We start from the raw sequence: 22,236 nt of genomic DNA, 5'->3' as shown, positions 1-22,236 counted from the left end.
AGAGAAGGAAGAGGCAACCCACTTCAGTATTCTTGCCTAGAAAATTCTGCGGACAAAGAAGCCTGATGGGGTATAGTCCACAGGGTTGCAAAGAGTCAGACGTGACTGAGCGACTAACAGTTCGTTAAATTACTTTCTCAAGGATGGGTAGTTGCAATATTTCTTCTCATTATAAATATATTTCATTTTAACATGTAGAGCTGTTCTTAAAAAGGTATGTGAGAAGCAAAGTCTATTTCTTCATTTTTCAGACACATTTCACCTTTACTTTCAATTAACTCTAAATGGACTGAACTCTCTGCCCAATCCCATTAGTCTGGTGATTGGTGATTCACAAATAAGCTCTTATATTAAAAGGCTATTATTTATATTATCAGGCCCGAGCTGGTAGTAGTAGTAAAGAATCCGCCGGCCAATGCAGGAGGCACAGATTCACAGGTTTGATCCCTGGGTTGGGAAGATCCCCTGGAGAAGGGAATGGCTACCGACTTTAGTATTCTTGCCTGAAGAATTCCATGGACATAAGAGCCTGGCGGGCTACAGTCCATGGGATCGCAAAGAACTGGACACAACTGAGTGACCCCGTGGACTTTATTCTCTTTGTTTAAAAAAGGGATTTGGAGATTTCTTAGTGGATACTCCCGATGTTCTTATATGCTTTGTAAGTCAGAGTTTTAAAGCACAGTTTTTCTTCAAATACAGGAATCATCTATTTTGTGATTATCAATCCAGTGGTGTTAAAAGCTCAACATTCGAGGATCGCCCATAGATGGAATGATCAGGCAAAGAAGTTAATCAGAGAGAAAATCAAATTCCACACATACGTTTCAAAATAAGGAAGTATCATTTGTCTGTGTGTGGCTCACATTTTTTAGTTAATTAAGTTTGGCTGTGCCCAATACATAACCCAGGAACAGAGGACTGCAAGGAATGTTACAGTAAATAGCTTAGAGCTCAAGCTCAACCTGCTGTTTGCAGCAGCTCCTAGTGGTTCCTCCCCATCCTGCTTCTGATCCCTGAGCCAACCCTTTCCCCGGAGTCAGAGCCTGTTCCTGCTCCCACCTGCTCTCATTGGAGGCACCCATCCTTCCACTCCTGTTCCTGCAAAGGTCAACTCCAAAAATGGTCACAAATTAATGGTTCATGTCCCATAAATACCCATTAACCAAGCTCAGGGTACAGGACAAGTGGCTGGATTTGTTCATAGAAACACTTACTGTGAAATCACACCCAGTGCTCTTTTTTATGTCATCCACTGTCAGGCCTTCCCAGAGTTCAATAAGAGTCAGACCCTTTTTGCTGTCCACATCAAACACAGCCTGTCAAAATCAAGAAGATGACAATGACTATTCCTATCACTGTAATTATTTTATAGCACGAAACAGAAATAACCTCACAAGTTTTTTAAGGACAGAAAAGACGCAGGGTAAAAGACTGAAAATCAGCAATGAAAACGTGTCAACTGTAACTACTATATTTTGGTGAGAATAAACGCCAATGCCTTAATTGGCAATTAGTTGGGGAGCGCTGTTGATGCCAGAAAATAAATAAATGCTGACTATTGATGGCATTTGCCACTATTATAACCAGTTTTTTTTTAACTACTTTCCTTTTGTTAGATCTAACACTTTTGGTCAAAATTTAATTTGGCATTTAACAATGATCTGAAAAAAAAGGAGGAAGAAAAGCAGGGAGGAAGGAGAGATTTAGAAGGTGAAAGGACAGGAATGATGGGGGAAAGTTGACTGATGCTTCTCAGTAAATTACTGGAAACAAAAGCAGGTGCTCTGAAGTAGCTAGGAGTTAATTGTAAAGGGACAGTTTGCCCTGAAAGACAACTCCCTCCCCCACGTAAATATTAAAGCTTTCCCTTAAGTCCTGTGAAAACACACAGGTCTGAAAGCATAGTGACTCTCCCTCTGGTATGGAAATCAAATGAAGATGCTCACGTTTAGGACAAGCATGAGAAGGCTCACCTCACCCTAAACACTGCATTTCAACATTCTGATTGGTTATACTAGGTGATGGTGGTGCCAATTGGTATAGCTTGACCCAAGCAGGTAGGCTCAACCAGCTGTGTCTGATACAGAACACATGTGGTCACTCTTGGTAAAGCAACAAATTGAGTAGAAGGGACCCACAAAGTCATGCAATAAAATCTTCCATACAAGAATTCTTCAAAGCATTCTTCTGAGATGGTCTCTGGGGCTTTGTTTAGAAACTTCTAGTAGTAGAAGGCTCACTTTCTAAGGCAGATTACCTACCAATGGGAAGCTCTAACTGCAAGAAGCGAAACTGCTTTCCTAAACATTCACTCATGGACTCTACAGTAAGTTGTCCTCCATGCACAGGAACTGTTCCCTCTTCTAGTTTTCAAGGTCAGTCTTCCTCAGACTTAAACTTTTTATGCTTCCCAGATCTCTCATCTCCTCTGGAATTACCTTAAATTCAACTATTATTTGCAGCCTTAGAATCTTTATTTTCATCTAGCTTGGAAGTCCATCCCTAAATTGACATTTTTAAACACACTCCTGGAGGCTATTAAAAAGACACAGCAATGTGTACTCCAATATAAAATAGAAATTTTCAAAATAATAAAAAAGAAGACACAACAATATGTAGCAGAAAGAATCCTGGCTTTCAAGATGAACTGGAATTCTAGCTCAGCTGGCAATAGCTATGCAATCTTTGCTGAACCTGTCTTCACATCTGTAGATATATGTCAAACAAACCTACTTCCCAAGATTGTTATACAGGACAAATATAATAACAAACCTACTCGGAGCAGCTGGCCTCATGCCTGAGACATAGCAAGGACACCACAGAGGCATATTCTTTCTCCCACATGTGCATATGTGTGTGAACACAAATTAAAGCCTCCAAATGATTATCTGTCTCCAGATAATTGATATTTCTCCTCAGGAGCAAAACATTAAGGGGACTAGTGATATTTGCTTTGTTTGATGAATAGACACCTGATTGGTTTTACTGGAAAAGATGATTTACATTTGGGATGATTTATTTCAGCAAACTTTTTTGTTTCCATATTTTTATGTTCCTAAAGAAACTTTTCAGCTGAAATATGTTTTGAGGGGGAAAAATTATCAGTGAGGAACGCCCATATGATGCAGTAGGTTATTCAATTTCAAAATGACAATTATAATTTTTTTTTAATTGGCAACTTTTTATTTGCAGAAAATGTGTCTGGAGCATCATTCATACTATATTCTTTCCCTTGTATTATGAACAACCACAAATTTATCAAAATGGAACAAATAAGAGAAAAAGAGCCTTATTGTGTATAACTGTGGTATTATGAGTATAAAGCTTCGGTGATCAAGAAGATAAACTCTGTGGCAAATGACATTGCTTTTAAAAACCTTTTATTAACATCTTTATCAATCCCTAATTAGCTCTCAAGGTCATATATTAGAAAACTAAACATTATGAATTTTTAAAAAAATGAGAAATCTACTTTTGAAATATTGAGGGAGATTCCCCACTTAGTCATATAAAGTGTAAACAAAAACTTGATAAAAGACAGACACTAAAATCTAAAAGCTACAGCCAACTGTTCAACTACCAAGAATAATATTTCAATTACTTTGTTTTACAGATGAATAATTTTATTATTTTTTCACCACCGTAACAGGCTGCATTATGGATAAAGCAATTAGTCACAGCCCAAGTGCTGTTGAGGAAGGTATCTATCATCCCATCATTCTAGCAACACAAAACCAAGAAAGCAGAGTCGAAATATCTCTGAAGCCTCTTTCAAATGGCAGGCAACTAATGGAACTTTCCTTAAGAGCTGAAAATGGAATTCTAGTCCCACATCTGCTCTGGCAGTGTTCACAGTCATTAAAGTTAATAGCAAGGCAGCATTTATTAAGCATCTACTATGTATAGAGCACAGGGGAAATACCCTACCTACTCCATTCCCTGAAGCACCCAAAGTGCCACACCTAGCTCCCTTTATCTACACAACGCCACCTACAGGTTAGGTTCCAGTTACCCCCGTCTGCTAATGAGTTCACATATTCCTTCAAACTGTGACTTCTCTGAGCTCCAGATACCCATCTCCACTTGTTTATCAGAAATCTCAGACTGGATACTTTTGATGTCACCTTACTCAGGAATATCAAATTGAGTATGTTCAAACAAAACCTATTTTTTCGCTGCCTTTCCTTGCTCCTCCCTTTCTCTTCCTGCAGAGCCAGGCTTCATTAAAGATAAAAGAGGTAAACCATGACTCTAGCCAGAAAACTCAGGAATCACCTCTGCCTTAGTACTATGCCCCATTCATCACCAAGTTAGGCTGAGTCCATCTCCTAAATCTTTCTGAAATCTCTCTTTGGGTCTTGTGGTTTAGGACCTTGATATTTCTGACCAAGATACCTGAAGGGAGTCTCATGGTTTCTCCCCCTACTCTATGTAAAAACCACATGGCTCTTTGCTGCTGCTGCTGCTGCTAAGTCACTTCAGTTGTGTCCGACTCTGTGCGACCCCATGGACTCCAGCCTACCAGGCTTCTCTGTCCATGGGATTCTCCAGGCAAGAACACTGGAGTGGGTTGCCATTTGCTTCTCTTGGCTCTTTACAAAATGCACATCTAATCAATGGCTGCTACTGCTGCTGCTGCTAAGTCGCTTCAGTCGTGTCCAACTCTGTGTGACCCCAGAGACGGCAGCCCACCAGGCTCCCCCATCCCTGGGATTCTCCAGGCAAGAACACTGGAGTGGGTTGCCATTTCCTTCTCCAATGCATGAAAGTGAAAAGTCAAAGTGAAGTCGCTCAGTCATGTCCGACTCTTCCTGACCCCATGGACTGCAGCCTAACAGGCTCCTCTGTCCATGGGATTTTCCAGGCAAAAGTACTGGAGTGGGGTGCCATTGCCTTCTCTGCTAATCAATGGTGTCCCCAGCTATTAAAAATCATGAAAGTGAAAGGGAAATTCGATCAATTGTGTCCAGCTCTTTGTGACCCCATGGACTATACAGTCCATGGAATTCTCCAGGCCAGAATACTGGAGTGGATAGCTTCTCCCTTCTCCAGGGGATCTTCCCAACCCAGGTCTCCCACACTGTAGGCAGATTCTTTATCAGCTGAGCCACAAGGGCAAAGTCCATTAAAAATCATGAAGGGCTCCCAACTGCCTTCTATATAAAACCCAAATTTATTAACAATATATTCACATTCCTTCATAATTTGGCCCCTCACTGGCTTTTCATCTTCAGCCTTCAAAATCCCTGGCTATACCCTCACTCCATGCTGTCCCATGCTCCACACTGTCCCACATGCAAGTCCTTGAGTAAGCTGTGTTTTAATACCTCTGTGACTCTGCCTATTTTATTTCTTTTGCCTAGAAGGGCCTCTTTGGTCTTATTTTCACTTATAAAAACTCATGTTTATTTTTCAAGACTCATCACTCAATCTATTAATTTCTCATCAAGGAACGTATGGTATTTACTCAACAGGCATTCACTGTGTACAGGTCAAGCATTATGCTCAATGTTAGATAAACAGTAATAAGTGAGACAGGCAGAGCTTGGAGGTTATTTCAATACAGTGCTGTTAGGGTGGAGTCCTAAGACTCAGGGAAGCAATGACAAGACTTGGGGAGAGATAGGGAAGGTTTGCCAGAAGAATAAGTAGCTGAGACATAAAAGATGAGCAGGAAATAGCGAGATGGCTAGGGTGGGAAGAGCATGCCAGGGAGAGAGACAGGATGTGCAAAGTCCCAGAAGAACACGGTGTGTGTTGGGGGGGAAGGTGTAAGTGATGCCACATAGTTCACAGCATTTAGGACGGTAGAGGTGGGGAGAATGTTAAGGCAAAAAGAGAGCAACAGACTGGAGGAGAAAAGATTCAGACTGTGAAATGCCTTGCAGTTAAAAGCTTATATTTGATGGGAATTCCCTGGTGGTCCAGTGGTTAGGACTCTTAGCTCTCACTGCCGAGAGTTGTTTTTTTGTTTCACTGAGACCCTCAGTTCTGTTCAACTATTTGCGACCTCATGGACTGTAGCCTGCTATGCTTCTCTGTCCATGGGATTCCCCAGACAAAGATACTAGAGTGGGTTTCCACTTTCTTCTCCAGGGGATCTTCCTGACCCAGGAATCAAACCCATGTCTCCTGTGTTGGCAGGCGGATTCTTTACCGCTGAGACTACTAGGGCCTGGGTTCAAACCCTGGTGTTGGGGAAATAAGATCATACAAGCTGTGCAGTGTGGCCAAAAAGAAAAAAGAGAGAGAGAAAGAGAAAAGCTTATATCTGATACCACTTAGAAGCTTTCCTGAGACTCTCTTAAGCCTGCTAAGCAGCCTTCCTCTATGTTCCCAGCTCAGCATCCGATCTGGCACATCTCTTCTGTGGACTCTACTACATGCATTACTCTAACTGCTGGCACCTCTGGATGCTTGATGTCAGCTCCACCTGAATGTGCTCCTGGGCAGTAGACTGTCCTCCTTTCTGAGCCCACTGTTGGCAATAGCCTGCCTCAGAGAAGGAGCTCAGAAATACTTATGGAATGAAAGAATGTAAAAAACAATAATGCAGATGGAGAGAAAGGGTAGAAAGCTTTTTTAAATGGCAGCGAAGTTAAATAACATATACGTAATCTCATGAGAAAATGCAGGCATGTAATCAGTGGTTCCCAAGCTTTTTTGGCACCAGGGACTGGTTTAGTGGAGGACAATTATTCCACAGACTGGGGGTAGCAGGTGGGATGGTTCAGGTGGTAATGTGAAAGACAGGGAGCGACGGGAAGAAGCAGATGAAGCTTTGGTTGCTCATCTTAACGCTCACCTCCGGCTGTGCCAACCAGGTTTAAGATGGGTACCCGGGGGCTGGGGGTCGCTATATTAGATGGTAAGTGCCAAAATGAACGGTGGGCCACTCTGAGGATGAAATTGTGAGTGCTAAGTTATCGGAAACCTCTTCATGATGAAGCTGGAAATTATATTAAAAGATGGGTAGAATCTGGGGAGGCAGAGTTGAATGGGAGTGGTTCCACATGAAAACATTAAACTGGTAAGAACACGGTGAGGGCGCACGTGAAGGGGGGCTACAGGGAGAAGAGGAAGATCGGGGGTAAAACGTAGCTGGGGTTACCCGTAGGAGCTGTACCGCCATCACTTTGTTAAAGAAAACAGGAGCAAGGACTGTTTTGTCTTTGATTTCAAAGTAATGGATTCTTTTCAACAAGTTCTGTCCATGATTGTGCAGGAGTTTAAGAAATGATAAGACTTGGAATAAATGGTAGGTTAGATTTGTGCCCTTTTATCTGCTTGTTCTTCTCTATATGTCATCTTTATGGATATAAACTGCCCTAGGGGCAGGCACCATTTTAGGACAAAACTCTCCTTAAAATGTGGCTTCTGAAAAGTATTATAAGCCTTCTACTTCAAAAGGCTGCTTTAGGGTGCTTCGTACCACAACTGAATGAGGGTTCTAAAACTGACTGATGCCAAAAGGAACAGCACCATTACGAAAAAACAAACAGACTCTAGATCTAGAGAACTCTGTCCTGTGGTTCATCAAAATACTGAATCAAAACAATGAAAATGACACCCTCCTGGCTCACTTACGAGAGCAATGTCATTCCAGCATCTCAGGTTCAAATCTGGGTCGGAAAGGAACTACAGCACCTGCAGTCATGCTGCTCTCAGTTTCAATTTACCAGTAACACTTTTCTATCAAAGAAGATAATATCTAGAGGTCCTCTAAAACGCAAGTGTGTTCTGAAGTCCGCTTTATGCAAGAACCAAAGAATAGATTTTTTGGTTCACTGTGGGGCCATACTGCAATTTGCACCTAAATGGTTAAAACTTAATTTTTACTGAGTTTCCTAAAATGAGATCCAACAATATGTATTTGCAACTCAGGAAATCAAAGAAGACAGGAATGATAAATATATTCTTAACTTTGTATAGATCATCTATTGTATTAGTCATAAGGCTCAATATAACTTTTATTTGTATCACACTGTCAAAGTTACCAAGGGCAAGAGTTCATTTTGTGTGTATATGTATATTTCCAGAGAAGTTCACTTAAGAATTCTGCATCCAGAAACATTAAATTGATGAATCTTCCTATTCAGTCTACCCACAGATTAAATTAATCCCATGACTACCAATGTAATACACTTTTAGAAAGTAACAAAAAGTTCTAAAATGCTTACACATTTTTTAAAAAAGGTAGCAGGCACTAGAGGAAATGAAAGAGAAAGGCACTTTACCTTTTCAGTAATGATACGGTTGACACACTGCTTTCCTGTTAGAGGTAATGTACATTTCTCCATGATTTTATGTGCATTTCCCTGTTTTAAAAAACATCAAAAAGAGTAGTTAGGGGCTGATTCTTATTTAGAATTGGTATAAGATAGGACAAAAGGAATTATCAGAGAAATTGTCTCCTAAGTACAGGCTGTTTCAAAAACTTGCGCCATCATGCTTTCACCTTTCTGGAGGCAGCTTGTGTTCCTACAGTAATTTAAGGAGAAATACAAATGAGTAGCCAAAGGCATAACTGGTTTAGCTGGGAAACAGCCAGCCACAGATTTGATCTAAGCCTCCACCCTTAGATCTCCCAAGGAAGGGTCTCCTTGACAAATGAGTTATTTTTCTACCAAGGGTAGGGGGCATACATAGGATACAAATGCATATTATACATTCCTTCAAGTTTTATTTTTATTTGTTGAAAAAGTAATACATTCACAGAAAACAGAAGCTCTGGACTCCCCTCGTATCCTTAGACATGCTCTGAACAGGAAATCAATTTCAACTTTATTTAGCATTTTTCTATATACTTCTATACATCTTCTTCTTACCTCTGCATTTTAAATTTTTTTATTTTATAACAAATTTTACTATCTACTATGGCTTACTACAGGATATTAAATATAGTTTTCCATGCTATACGACAGGAGGACCTTGTTGTTTATCCACCCTATATACAATAGCTTGCATCTACTAGACCCAGACTCCCAATTCAACCCTCCCCTGCCCACCTGCTTTCACAAGTCTGTTTCTTTTTCTTTTTATTTTTTTGGCTGAGCAACATGGCTTGTGGGACTTTAGTTTTCCAAAAAGGGATCAAACCTGAGCCCTAAGCAATGAAAATGCTGAGTCCTAACCACCAGACTGCCAGAGAATTCCTTACAGGAATTCTGTTCTCTATGTCTGTGAGGCTGTTTCTGTTTCATAGATGAGTTCATTGTGTCGTATCTTAGATACCACATGAAAGTGATATCATAGGTATTTTTCTTTCCCTGTCTGACTTACTTCACTCAATATGATCTCTAGACTCATCCATGTAGTTACAGATGGCATCATTTTATTCTTTTTTATGGCTGAGTAGTAGTACTCTAGTATATATATATTAATTAATGTGGGATATTATTATTTGATAGGCAATATTATATATATGTGTGTGTATACATATATATCTATATATACATATATATAGATATCTTCTTTATCCATTCATTTGTCAATGGACATGTAGGTTTCCATTTCTTGGCTATTGTAAGTAGTGTTGCTATGAACGTAAGCGTGCCTGTATCTTTTAAAATTAGAATTTTGTTCAGATATATGCCCAAGAATGGGACTGCTAACTCACAGGACAACTCTATTTTTAGTTTTCTAAGGAACCTTCATACTGTTTTCCACAGTGGCTGTACCAATTTACATTCCCACCAAAAGTGTAAGAAGGTTCCCTTCTCTCCACACCCTCTGCAGCATTTACCATTTTTACACTTTTTAATGATGGCCATTCTGACTGGAATGAGGTGGTGCCTCAATGTAGTTTGATTTGCATTTCTCTAATAACTAGTAATGTTGAGCATCTTTTCATGTGCTTATTGGCCATCTGTATGTCTTCTTCGGAGAAATATCTATTTAGGTCTTCTGCCCATTTTTTCATTGGGTTGTCTGGTTTTTTGTTATTGAGTTGTATGAGCTGTTTGTATATTTTAGAAATTAAGACCTTGTTGGTTCCATTTTTTTCAAATATTTCCTCCCAGCTTGTAGATCATCTTTTCATTTTATGATTTCCTTTGCTGTGCAAAAGCTTATAAATTTGGTTAGGTTCCACTTGTTTATCTTTCCTTTTATTTCTACTGCCTTGAGAGACTGCTCTAAAAAAATACTGCCATAATTTATGTTAGAGACTGTTTTGTCTATGTTTTCTTCTAGTTTTATGTTGTCATGTCTTATATTTAAGTCTTTAAGCCATTTTGAGTTTATTTCTGTGTATGGTGTTAGGTAGTGTTCTAATTTCATTCTTTACATGTAGCTGTCCAGTTTCCCCACAACTTATCGAAGACACGGTTTTTTTCTCTATTGTATATTCTTGCCTCCTTTGTTGAAGATTAATTGACCAAAGGTGTGTGATTTTATTTCTGGGCTCTGTATTCTGTTCCATTGAACCTCTGCATTTTTAAATGCTATGTTGACAAAGCTATTTATGTTTTAATTAATCAGCTTTAGGTATTATCTATTAACTTCTTACAGGGGCACATGAAGACTTTCCTCTCCTGCAAACCCCCATGCTTCATCATCTTCAGTTCACCCAGCGTAGCTATGTCACAATTCGTATATAACTCAATAGTCAGAATTTACACTGTGCTGGCAAAATGACTGTACAATGGCTCACTGATACCCCAGGCAGTGTAGAAAACCATGATTATATTCACTTTCTTATATAGTTATTTGCCTTTCCTGGAATATATCTGGGCCTCTGTTCGCTCATTGGTAAACTGTGTGTGCTGGTCTATACTCATATTTTTTTTCAAAGTTTCCTTCAGCTACACTGCCTTTTCTTCAAACATGAAAGAGGGATTGAGATGGGAAGCAGGTTTTCAACCATCAACCCCTTTCCGCCATTCCCTACTCCCCCAACCCCGTGCAGTGCAGAGGTGACCGATGGGGCACATCTCTGGAGCACAGTTGAAACATTAGCTCTAATGATCTGATCTTCAAATCATTTTCTTCTGATTATGATGAAGTTCCTTTCTAAGGATCAAGCACCAGGAGCCTAAATTACTATTTCCCTTGAGGCTGAAGGCTAATTTGTCACATTTTAGATCCTCTATTTAAAATGGCAAAAATGTTCCTACTGCTTCCATGTTGGGTCTAAAAGCCCCACACATGATGCCATCACCATCTTTAGCCATCTACAAGTTTTACCTTGTCAATTATGCACTGCTAGCTGGCTTATGTCTCTCTCAAAACTGCTATCATACTAAGTATGATCAGAAGCAAAGGATTTCAAATAACTGGGCTTAAGATTTTACTCCTTGTAATAACATGTCAATGCACCAACATACGAGTAATAAAGAGGCTTTAGTATACTTAATCCAGTGTATGGCACAAAAGATATTCAGTGTTTTTTGAACGAACGAATGGGGAAAAAAGGGGAATTCCATTGGGAATCTTAGGTGAATCTCAAAAACTGACCAACTGTATTACTTTAATTTAGTCAAAATTAGTGCTAAATATATATAGAGAGAGTGGATAGACATTACACTTTTAACAACAAACTGTATGTTTCTAGATTTTACTGTGTAAGAAAATTTATAGCTGTAGAAATAAAACCTCATTTCTGCTTCATTTTTAATGGTCTATTTTCATTCCCAGATTTCAAAGAAAGCTTGCACATGTCACAGACGCTTAATTACAGAGCTGAAATTAATGATGAACATTCGAACTGCTATAGTTGTCAGGACTCCTTGCACTTCATACAACTCAAATAAGACATGTCACAATGAATTCCAGGTCTGCATGTGAACAAAGTGAACTATCTGTGGGCCTCCAAGGAACGTTTTTCTGTGGGGAGCTCTTACTTTGTTCCCGTTATTTGAGCAAGACCTACATCTGGTGTGAAAGCAGCCACTTGGGTTCCAATGAACAACCAACTCTGGTTTTGGAGAATTTCAACTACCAGAATTAATTGTGCCCTACCAAGACAGAAGGGCTTCCCTGGTAGCTCAGCTGGTAAAGAATCCGCCTGCAATGCAGGAGACCTCAGTTCAATTCCTGGGCTGGAAGATCCCCTGGAGAAGGGATAGGCTACCCACTCCGGTGTTCCTGGACTTCCCCTAGTGGCTCAGACAGTAAAGAATCCACCTGCAATGCAGCAGACCTGGGTTCAATCTCTGGCTTTAGAAGATCCCCTGGAGGAGGCCATGGCAACCAGTATTCTTGCCTGAAGAATCCCCATGGACAGAGGAGCCTGGCGGGCTACAGTCCATGGGGCCAAAAAGAGATGAACGTGACTGAACGATTAAGCACAGCACAGCACATCACCAAAACACACCTTTCAGAAACCATTTTCCATGTAAACAGTACAGCTCAGTGATTCAGAGCAGAGTCAAGGACCTGAGTGTAAAGCCTCACTCCACTCCACACTAGCTGGTCAAGGATCCTGTGTCTTATCCATCTGCTATACCTCAGGGGTGACTGTAAGTGTCCAGCACTTAGCAAGTGCTCAGTAACCTTGAATGTTTACATAACATACACTGAACATTTCTACAATCTACTAGGGAATTCTTTAGGCTTTCTTGGTGGCTCAGATGGTAAACAATCTGCCTGCAATGCAGGAGACACAGGTTTGATCCCTGGGTGGGGAAGATCCCCTGGAGAAGGCAATGGCAACCCACTCCAGTATTCTTGCCTGAAAAATCCCATGGACAGAGGAGCCTGACAGGCTATATGGGGACCTACATGGACACAGTCCATGGGGTCACAAAGAGTCCTACACAACTTAGCAACTAAACCACCAGGGAATTTTTCAGGAAGTCTTAAGTTCCTCAATGAAGTTGAACACAGAATTACACAGAAAATGGCCTAAACAAAATTCCCGAGACCCACAGAACCAATGAAACCACAACCCATATTTGGGAGCAAACCATATGGCTGGCGGAGAAGGCAATGGCAACCCACTCTAGTACTCTTACCCAGAAAATGAACGGAGGAAATGAAAATGCTCCTGCCATCGACGGAGGAGCCTGGTAGGCTGCGGTTCATGGGGTCGCTAAGAGTCAGACACGACTGAGCGACTTCACTTTCACTTTTCACTTTCATGCATTGGAGAAGGAAATGGGAACCCACTCCAGTGTTCTTGCCTGGAGAATCCCAGGGACGGCGGGGCCTGGTGGGCTGCCGTCTATGGGGTCGCACAGAGTTGGACACAACTGAAGCGACTTAGCATATGGCTGGCCTAGGATGGTAGCACCAACGGTATTCTTGTGGTAAGAACAAGGTATCTAGATGACTCCATTCACACTGAGCTTCAAGACATAACACAGATCAAGGAAGAAGAGAAAATGAGATGCAGAAGGATGAAAGAATGTCACAGTTTCAATATTCAACAGTAGGTTAGCTATGAAGCCAAAATATGACTAACTCTCACTTGAGCACTCTATTCTAACCACGCCAGGCTGAGCCTTACAATGTGCTATGATTCACAAAGCAGGAACAATCGCTGGGTTTTTAGCAATAAAAAATAAATCCCAAAAAAGAGATGTAGTGTAGTGTGGTAGCAAAGAACACTTTATTAGGAGTCCAAAGACCAGGTGTTTCATTTTAACTCTTCCATTTAATTGTCATTTGGTCCTTTAAATTCTTTGTGCTGTGGTTTTCTTTTCAACTGCCAAGTCTTCTTCCTTACCTGATCACGGTAGGAAGAAATGTTCTGAACGTGCAGTATAGTGGGAGGGATTGACTCTACATCCAAATTTTTAGGGTTAGTGGTGTCTTGTTCATCTCCATCAATCTGCTCCTTTCTTTCTCCATGAAGAAATGTCAAAAAAGGTAGATGACCAGACACCAAGTGAAGCATCAAAAAAGCTCTGACTGGTCCTCAAGGCTTCTGATTTTTATATATATTTTCTTCTTTGCTAACTTCATCTAACCTTGGTGAACATTTATATCTCTTTCCTCCACCTGCTTCTCCAGCTTTTCTCTTCTCCACTGCATCACTTACAGGCCTCCTACAAAATCTAGGAAACCACCATTTTCTTTTTATCCAACCGAATACTTTCTATTACTTGCTTCATGGTGATGTCTCTTTAATTCTTTAGATAATCTGTGTGCAATTTTGCTAAAGTCTTCAGTATAAATAATTCTGGTTAAATGATAATAAACCTCATGTCATCATTTCAACAAGCTTCATGTTATCATAATAAACTTAATCCAAGATAACAAGTTCTCTTTTTTACAGTGATTTTTGCATTCCATGTCAACACTTCATTTATCGGAGGCAACAGAGCATTCATGTAAGACTTTGATTTACATAAAACCCCATTTCATGCCCATCTTTTCTGTTAAGTGTTTCTTAAATGTGCCCCAATATTATTTCTTCTTTCAGGCATCTTCTTTGGGAAAGCCCTGTGATCAAGTACAAAGAAGGCAAAGTCTAGAAGGTGGTTGCTCCTTAAGGGAACAAGTCTTCAAGCGTGTGTTCATGCCACCTGAAACACACTCCATGTACCCCTTTACCCCGCATTTGAATGTCAACACCCACCCCACTCTTCATGACTTGGCTCTGGTGTCATCTACCCTGGAGAAACCATCTCCAACATCCCCTACAGAGTGCCCCTACACCAATTGCACTCATCTCACATGCTAGTAAAGTAATGCCCAAAATTCTCCAAGCCAGGCTTCAGCAGTATGTGAACCGTGAACTTCCTGATGTTCAAGCTGGTTTTAGAAAAGGCAGACGAACCACAGATCAAATTGCCAACATCCGCTGGATCATGGAACAAGCAAGAGAGTTCCAGAAAAACATCTATTTTTGCTTTATTTACTATACCAAAGCCTTTGACTGTGTGGATCACAATAAACTGTGGAAAATTCTGAAAGAGATGGGAATACTAGACCACCTGATCTGCCTCTTGAGAAATTTGTATGCAGGTCAGGAAGCAACAGTTAGAACTGGACATGGAACAACAGACTGGTTCCAAATAGGAAAAGGAGTACGTTAAGGCTGTATATCGTCACCCTGCTTATTTAACTTCTATGCACAGTACATCATGAGAAACGCTGGACTGGAAGAAACACAAGCTGGGATCAAGATTGCCGGGAGAAATATCAATAAATAACCTCAGATATGCAGATGAAACTACCCTTATGGCAGAAAGTGAAGAGGAACTCAAAAGCCTCTTGATGAAAGTGAAAGTGGAGAGTGAAAAAGTTGGCTCAAAGCTCAACATTCAGAAAATGAAGATCATGGCATCCGGTCTCACCACTTCATGGGAAATAGATGGGGAAACAGTGTCAGACTTTATTTTTCTGGGCTCCAAAATCACTACAGATGGTGACTGCAGCCATGAAATTAAAAGACGCTTACTCCTTGGAAGGAAAGTTATGACCAACCTAGATAGCATATTCAAAAGCAGAGACATTACTTTGCCAACAAAGGTTCGTCTAGTCAAGGCTATGGTTTTTCCTGTGGTCATGTATGGATGTGAGAGTTGGACTGTGAAGAAGGCTGAGCTCTGAAGAACTGATGCTTTTGAACTGTGGTGTTGGAGAAGACTCTTGAGAGTCCCTTGGACTGCAAGGAGATCCAACCAGTCCATTCTGAAGGAGATCAGCCCTGGGATTTCTTTGGAAGGAATGATGCTAAAGCTGAAACTCCAGTACTTTGGCCACCTCATGCCAAGAGTTGACTCATTGGAAAAGACTCTGATGCTGGGAGGGATTGGGGGCAGGAGGAGAAGGGGACGACAGAGGATGAGATGGCTGGATGGCATCTCTGACTCGATGGACGTGAGTCTGAGTGAACTCTGGGAGTTGGTGATGGACAAGGAGGCCTGGCGTGCTGCGATTCATGGGGTCGCAAAGAGTCGGACATGACTGAGTGACTGATCTGATCTGAGCTGATTGTTTTTTTTTTCCAAACAAGCCTAGCGAAGAAGTTTCATTAACAAATTATAAAACAGCGGCAAGCTCTTATGAATGAAAAAAAAAAAAATTAAACCAAATGAAACTGTTAATTATGAATTATCCTCACAGAAGAATACTTTATCTTGGGATACTTTTCAACATTGCAGAAAATTATCTCAAGGATGTTTCTGAGAAAGCATTTTTTAAAAAACTCTTTCATATTTGCAGCTTTTGGTAATATATTTGATCCAAATTAAAAAGGATGAATAAATCTCATCTATACTTTGTATAATTCCTCTGCACAAAAAACAAAACAAAGACAAGGTAAAACAGTATTCAAGATTTCCATATGACACCTTTGCTATCATATATGAAATGGCCTTACTAAAAGTATTATTCACAAAGATTTATTCTCAACTTCATGACAAAAAAAGACAAATGAAATTATATATGAAACAGAATCCGAGACCTAGAGAACAAACTTCTCATTGGGGGGAACAAACTTCTCACTGGGGAGAAGGGTGGGGAGGATGGACAGATGGGAGGTTGGAATTGACCCTATGCTGCTGCTGCTGCTGCTGCTGCTAAGCTGCTTCAGTCGTGTCCGACTCTGTGCGACCCCATAGACGGCAACCCACCAGGCTCCGCCGTCCCTGGGATTCTCCAGGCAAGAACACTGGAGTGGGCTGCCATTTCCTTCTCCAATGCATGAAAGTGAAAAGTGAAAGTGAACTCGCTTAGTCGTGCCCGACTCTTAGCGACCCCATGGACTGCAGCCTACCAGGCTCCTCCATCCATGGGATTTTCCAGGCAAGAGTACTGGAGTGGGGTGCCACTGCCTTCTCAGGAATTGACCTATACGCCTTGCTATATTTAAAACAGATAATCAACAAGAGTCTACTGTATAGTTCAGGGAACTCTGCTCAATATTCTTTAATAACCTAAATGGGAAAAGAACTTGAAAGAGAATAGACATATGTATATGTATAACTGAATCTCTTTGCTGTACACCTGAAACTAACACAATGTTGTTGATCAACTATACCCCAATATAAAAGTTAAAAAATAAGTTACATTATATTAAAAAAGCAAAGACAAAGTAAAACAGTATTCAAGATTTTGATATGACTGCTTTGCTATCAGATACGGATTAGACTTAATAAAAATATTATTCACAAAGATTTATCCTCAGCTTCGTAACAATATAATTATGACTCTTTTTATTCTTTAGAATCCAGGCCTCCTACTGTAATAAAAATAAAACCTAAGCCTGTTTCAGAAATAGAGCTCTCATTTATGTTCTCAAAAATAAGTACTGGAGCTTTGCCTGTTTCCAATAAATGACAACTATGACTGAATTTCTTTGCTTTTGTGCTCTGAGAGTTATACCCTTAGGAACACATTTCCAGTACACAATACTGAGAACAAAACACTTTCCTTTATCTTGTTAGTGATGATGGTAGTTGCCAGACAGAAAAGTTTAGTAACAGAAAGGGGAGGCAGGACATATAGGTTCTCAGCTTGCGTCTGGTCTTAATTTTCTACTTGGTCTTAATTTTCTACCTGACCTTTATCAGAATGTTTAATCTCCAGGAAATTTGGCTGGATTATCTTTAGAAGGAAAACAGTTAAGACTTACCTCAGAAGAGTGTTATAATGATAAAATAGAGGCAGTTTATGAACATGTAACTGCTTGGAAAAAGTTAAAAGTGTTCAAATATGTTCAAATTAATGAATTCAACAATTACTGATTCCTAATATGCACCGGGCATGATTTTCCTCAGCTGTTGTGATAGAAAGAGCCCCTGCCCTCATGGAACTCACATTCTAGTGCAGAAAGGAGATGAAGAATCATCAGAAGAGGGGGGAATTTCATTTTGTGTAATAGTCAGGGGAAACTGCTCTGGTATTCTCAACAGAGATCTGACTGAACTGAGGAGGGGAGCCATGCAGATAACCTGAGAAGAGCTTTCCAGGCACAGAGAGTAACAAGCACAAAGGCCCCGAGGCAGAGGGTGTTTGGAATGTTCCAGAAACTTACAGGAATAGAGTCTGGCTAGAGCTCAGTGGGCAAGTGGGAGAATCCCAGGAGCTTGAATCACAGAGGTACTGCGATTGATGTTGACAAACCAGGGGGGGCCTTAGAGATAATACGTAGCACTCTGAACTTGATCTAAGGGAGATGGGAAGCCATGGAGGGTTTCTGAGCCCAGAAAGAAGTGATATAATCTGGTTTATATTTTAAAACATCACTCCTACCACGTGTGGAGAATTGTGTGTGTGTGTGTTTCCACCCAACTCGTCTTTGTTTCTCTGACAATAGGGATCTCAGCATGCACTGCCCTGCAACACCAGTGCCTGTTCCCCTGACCTGCAACACACAGGTCCCTGCAAACTCTGCCCCATCCATCAGATCTCCACGCAAATGCTGCATCCCATGACATGCACTCTGATGTGTAACTATTCTAAGTATTGGTTTCTATGACTCTATCCCGGTGAGACTCTGACCTGTCTAAATGAAGGACCACATCTTTCTATTTCTAACTTCCTCAGAGCCTATTATAGTGCTCGGCATATAGTAGGTACTCAACAAATATTTGGTGCCTGCAGAAACAAGTAAATTAACATACTTACATACAATAATTCTGCCAAATTTCCAGAAAAAGCATCAAAGAATATTCATCAGAGGATGGAAGGTGCTAAGCCAGCAAATTCATAAAAAGCTGGCTCATTTATATTGGGTGGGGTAGAGGTAGAAGTGAGCCATTTAAAAAAGAAAGAGAACAGAACATGGAAACAACTAAGAACTTGAAACAACACGATGCATTTGTGGAGATCTTAGAAGAAGTGAAGCCCTGGAAACAGAATGGGGTGGGCTGCTGGGGAGTTGATGACAAAAGACTGGGAGGCTCAGATCAGATCAGATCAGTCGCTCAGTCGTGTCCGACTCTTTGTGACCCCATGAATCGCAGCACGCCAGGCCTCCCTGTCCATCACCAACTCCCGGAGTTCACTCAGACTCATGTCCATTGAGTCAGTGATGCCATCCAGCCATCTCATCCTCTGTCGTCCCCTTCTCCTCCTGCCCCCAATCCCTCCCAGCATCAGAGTCTTTTCCAATGAGTCAACTCTTGGCATGAGGTGGCCAAAGTACTGGAGTTTCAGCTTTAGCATCATTCCTTCCAAAGAAATCCCAGGGCTCATCTCCTTCAGAATGGACTGGTTGGATCTCCTTGAAGTCCAAGGGACTCTCAAGAGTCTTCTCCAACACCACACTTCAAAAGCATCAATTCTTTGGCGCTCAGCCTTCTTCACAGTCCAACTCTCACATCCATACATGACCACAGGAAAACCATAGCCTTGACTAGACGAACCTTTGTTGGCAAAGTAATGTCTCTGCTTTTGAATATGCTATCTAGGTTGGTCATAACTTTCCTTCCAAGAAGTAAGTGTCTTTTCATTTCATGGCTTGCAGTCACCATCTGTAGTGATTTTGGAGCCCAGAAAAATAAAGTCTGACACTGTTTCCACTGTCTCCCCTTCTATTTCCCATGAAGTGATGGGACCGGATGCCATGATCTTCGTTTTCTGAATGTTGAGCTTTGAGCCAACTTTTTCACTCTCCACTTTCACTTTCATCAAGAGGCTTTTGAGTTCCTCCGTGGCCCTAATTCAATCCAGCTTTAGTTTGAGACTAGCCACTTTGGCAGTGGCATGGCATGACTGGTTACCAGGAAAGAAAGTCTGTCTAGCAGTAAGAGGACCTTTGGGATGCTATGCAGATGTGACAAGGACCTAAACAAGCAGAAATGCACAGGACGGAGCAGATTACACGGGTGCTGTGGATGCAATACGTACAGTGCTTGGTGCCAAGGGAGGGGCAGAAATTCCACAGGTAATTTCCAGAAGGGGCAGGGGCATCACCACTTCTCCAGGTGGGCTAGCAGATGGGAGATTTTTAGAGGCAATGATGATTTTACTTGTATAAGTGTTATAGTTGAGGTAGTTATGGAATAATTGGGGGGATTTATCTAACAGGGAAGAAATACAGTCCTAGAATTCATCAGACAATTCCAGTGTGGACATAAGGATCAGGGATTCACTAAGTGAAGAATAACAGTTGGGGACAAAAATTTATATAGCATCCAAGAGAGATGCAGAGAGTCAGAGGTGCAGAGGACCTTGGATGAAGTTACATGGAGCCCTGGAGGAACTAGTAAAAAAGAGGATGTGGTGTCTAGGGATCCAGGTTGTTGAGAACAGCTTTGCATTGGGGTAGCATGTGGTTTACAACTTTGGGTCCAAGGCTACAGTTAAGGTCTTTCTCAGAAGACCAGAGAGGGGCAAAGAAAGTCCAAAGAATTCGGCTTTAAGAGTATGATCCAGAAATTACATGGGTTCAAATGCTGAAATCCCACTGACTCAAACTTGGTCACATGGATTGACGGCAGAAGAAGGGGATGACAGAGGATGAGATGGTTGGATAGCATCACTAACTCAATGGACATGAGTTTGAGTAAGCTCTGAGAGATGTGAAGGACAGGGAAGCCTAGTGTGCTGCAGTCTATGGGATCGCAAAGAGTCAGACACAACTTCATGACTGAACAACATGCAAGGGAGGTCTGGAAAATGTGGTCTGTCACTGGGCTACAATGTGCCCAGCTAAAGCCTGGGAGGGTTCTAATACAAAAGGGAAGAAGGGGAGATGGGTACTAAGTGACACAATTCCATTGCTTTCTTTTAAATATTTTGCTGAGAGAATTCTCTGGCGGTGGTCCAGTGGTTAGGGCTCCTTGCTCTCCCTGCTGAGTGAGAGCAAGGAGTTCAATCTCACAAGCCAAATGACATGGCCAATAAAAAAATAAATGAATATTTTGCTGATATCCATCTCAACAAAGTAAGGAGAGCTTTGACCAGGAAAAAATGAAAAAAAAAAGAAAGAGGTACTTCTGAAACCTGATGCTCCCAGAAAATGGCCGGTGTGGGTGGGATGGTGATACAGAGGTAACTCTTGTGAGGAGGCAGCATGGAATCGTATGATGAACATGGACTAGACCAAACTGAGTAAAACTTCAGGCTCTGCCGCTGACCTGGACAAGTTTCTGACCTGCCTACATCCCAGCCTTACATTACAGGGTCACTGACAGGTTAATAAATTCAGTATCTACAATGACATACACAGAGCCTTGCACCTAGTGACGACTCCAACTCCTATTCCTTTCCTCCATTTTTCCCCATTTTTAGAGGGCAAAAGAAGGACACGCCAAGAGATCAAAAGAAGAGAAGAAAGACGGTGGCTAGACACCAAAAACTACCACTACTTTTTTGTAATTTTGCCTGGAACCTCGATGCCTAAGTTTAAATGAAAGCCACTCTACAATGCCAGTCTGACACCAGTGCCTGCTCTATGTCTCCAGAGGCAGTTTCAAGGCAAGGGAAATGTTATGATGGTTACTCTAGAGCAGCACTGTAGGCAGCCAGGCTTCAAATACCATAAGCTCCGGGCTGGCTGCAAAGACTTACAAGGAAAGAGTTTCCTTTGATTAAAACATTTGTAAACATTAGGTCATGCTATATTTGTAAGTAACCTGCATCTGTAACCCTATAGATGAAGAAAAGGAGCAAAAAGCTATACCTAAGACCAGCTGATGGTTCCATCCACTTACTGAAAAAAAAGATTAGCAGCCCAAGAATACAAGATTATATTTCTTTCTTCAGATTTTAATTCTTCACTGCAAACTATCCACTCTGTATCTTAGAAAACTGTAGGGATCCTCCCCCTGGGCTGATTAGTCATAAGGCAGTACCTGGCATGTCTTAAAGAACTGGTCATTACGGGAGAGGCCACTAGGAGTGAAAGAACTCTCCTCTCTCTTTTCTTTCCAACCTCTCTCAATCTTCAGGCAGACAAAAGATGCAGGAAAGAAGTGAGGTCCTTGTGTTTCCTTAAGTTGGGCCAGTAACAGTGAGTCCAGGTGAACAACAGAGAGTAGGAATCACATTCCAGGAGTAAAAAGTGAAGGTGGCAAGAAAAGGAACTTCTTCTTTTGGTTAGTTTTCAAGGTTTGTTGTTATTTAGTTGCTAAGTCATGTCCAACTCTTTTGCAACCCCATGGACTGTAGCCCACCAGACTCCTCTGTCCACGGGATTTCCCAAGCAAATATACTGGAGTGGGTTGCCATTTCCTTCTCCAGGGCATCGATCCCACCCAAGGATCGAATGTGTGTCTCTTGCACTAGCAGGTGGATTCTTTGTCACTGAGCAAACAGGGAAGCCCAGTTTTCAAGGTTATCTAACTGTGAACTATGAAGAAGTCACTATTATTATTGCATCCTCCTGTCAAT

At 41.2% G+C, this 22,236-nt stretch overlaps 1 protein-coding gene across 1 annotated transcript in view; it reads right to left on the bottom strand.

The window, feature by feature from the left end:
• The window catches only part of OXCT1 (3-oxoacid CoA-transferase 1), a 160,824-nt gene that overhangs the window by 7,149 nt on the left and 131,439 nt on the right, over positions 1 to 22,236 (bottom strand). The window contains exons 15-16 of the mRNA XM_061393630.1: positions 8,241 to 8,321; positions 1,218 to 1,319 (exon numbers count right to left, since the gene is read on the bottom strand). Of these exons, the coding sequence (XP_061249614.1) occupies positions 1,218 to 1,319; positions 8,241 to 8,321 (183 nt within the window). The remainder of the gene's footprint in view (positions 1 to 1,217; positions 1,320 to 8,240; positions 8,322 to 22,236) is intronic.

This window comes from Bos javanicus, chromosome 20 (assembly GCF_032452875.1).
Source record: "Bos javanicus breed banteng chromosome 20, ARS-OSU_banteng_1.0, whole genome shotgun sequence".
In the NCBI taxonomy this organism is placed as follows: Eukaryota; Metazoa; Chordata; class Mammalia; order Artiodactyla; family Bovidae; genus Bos; species Bos javanicus.
This window is presented reverse-complemented; position numbering and strand designations above follow the sequence as displayed.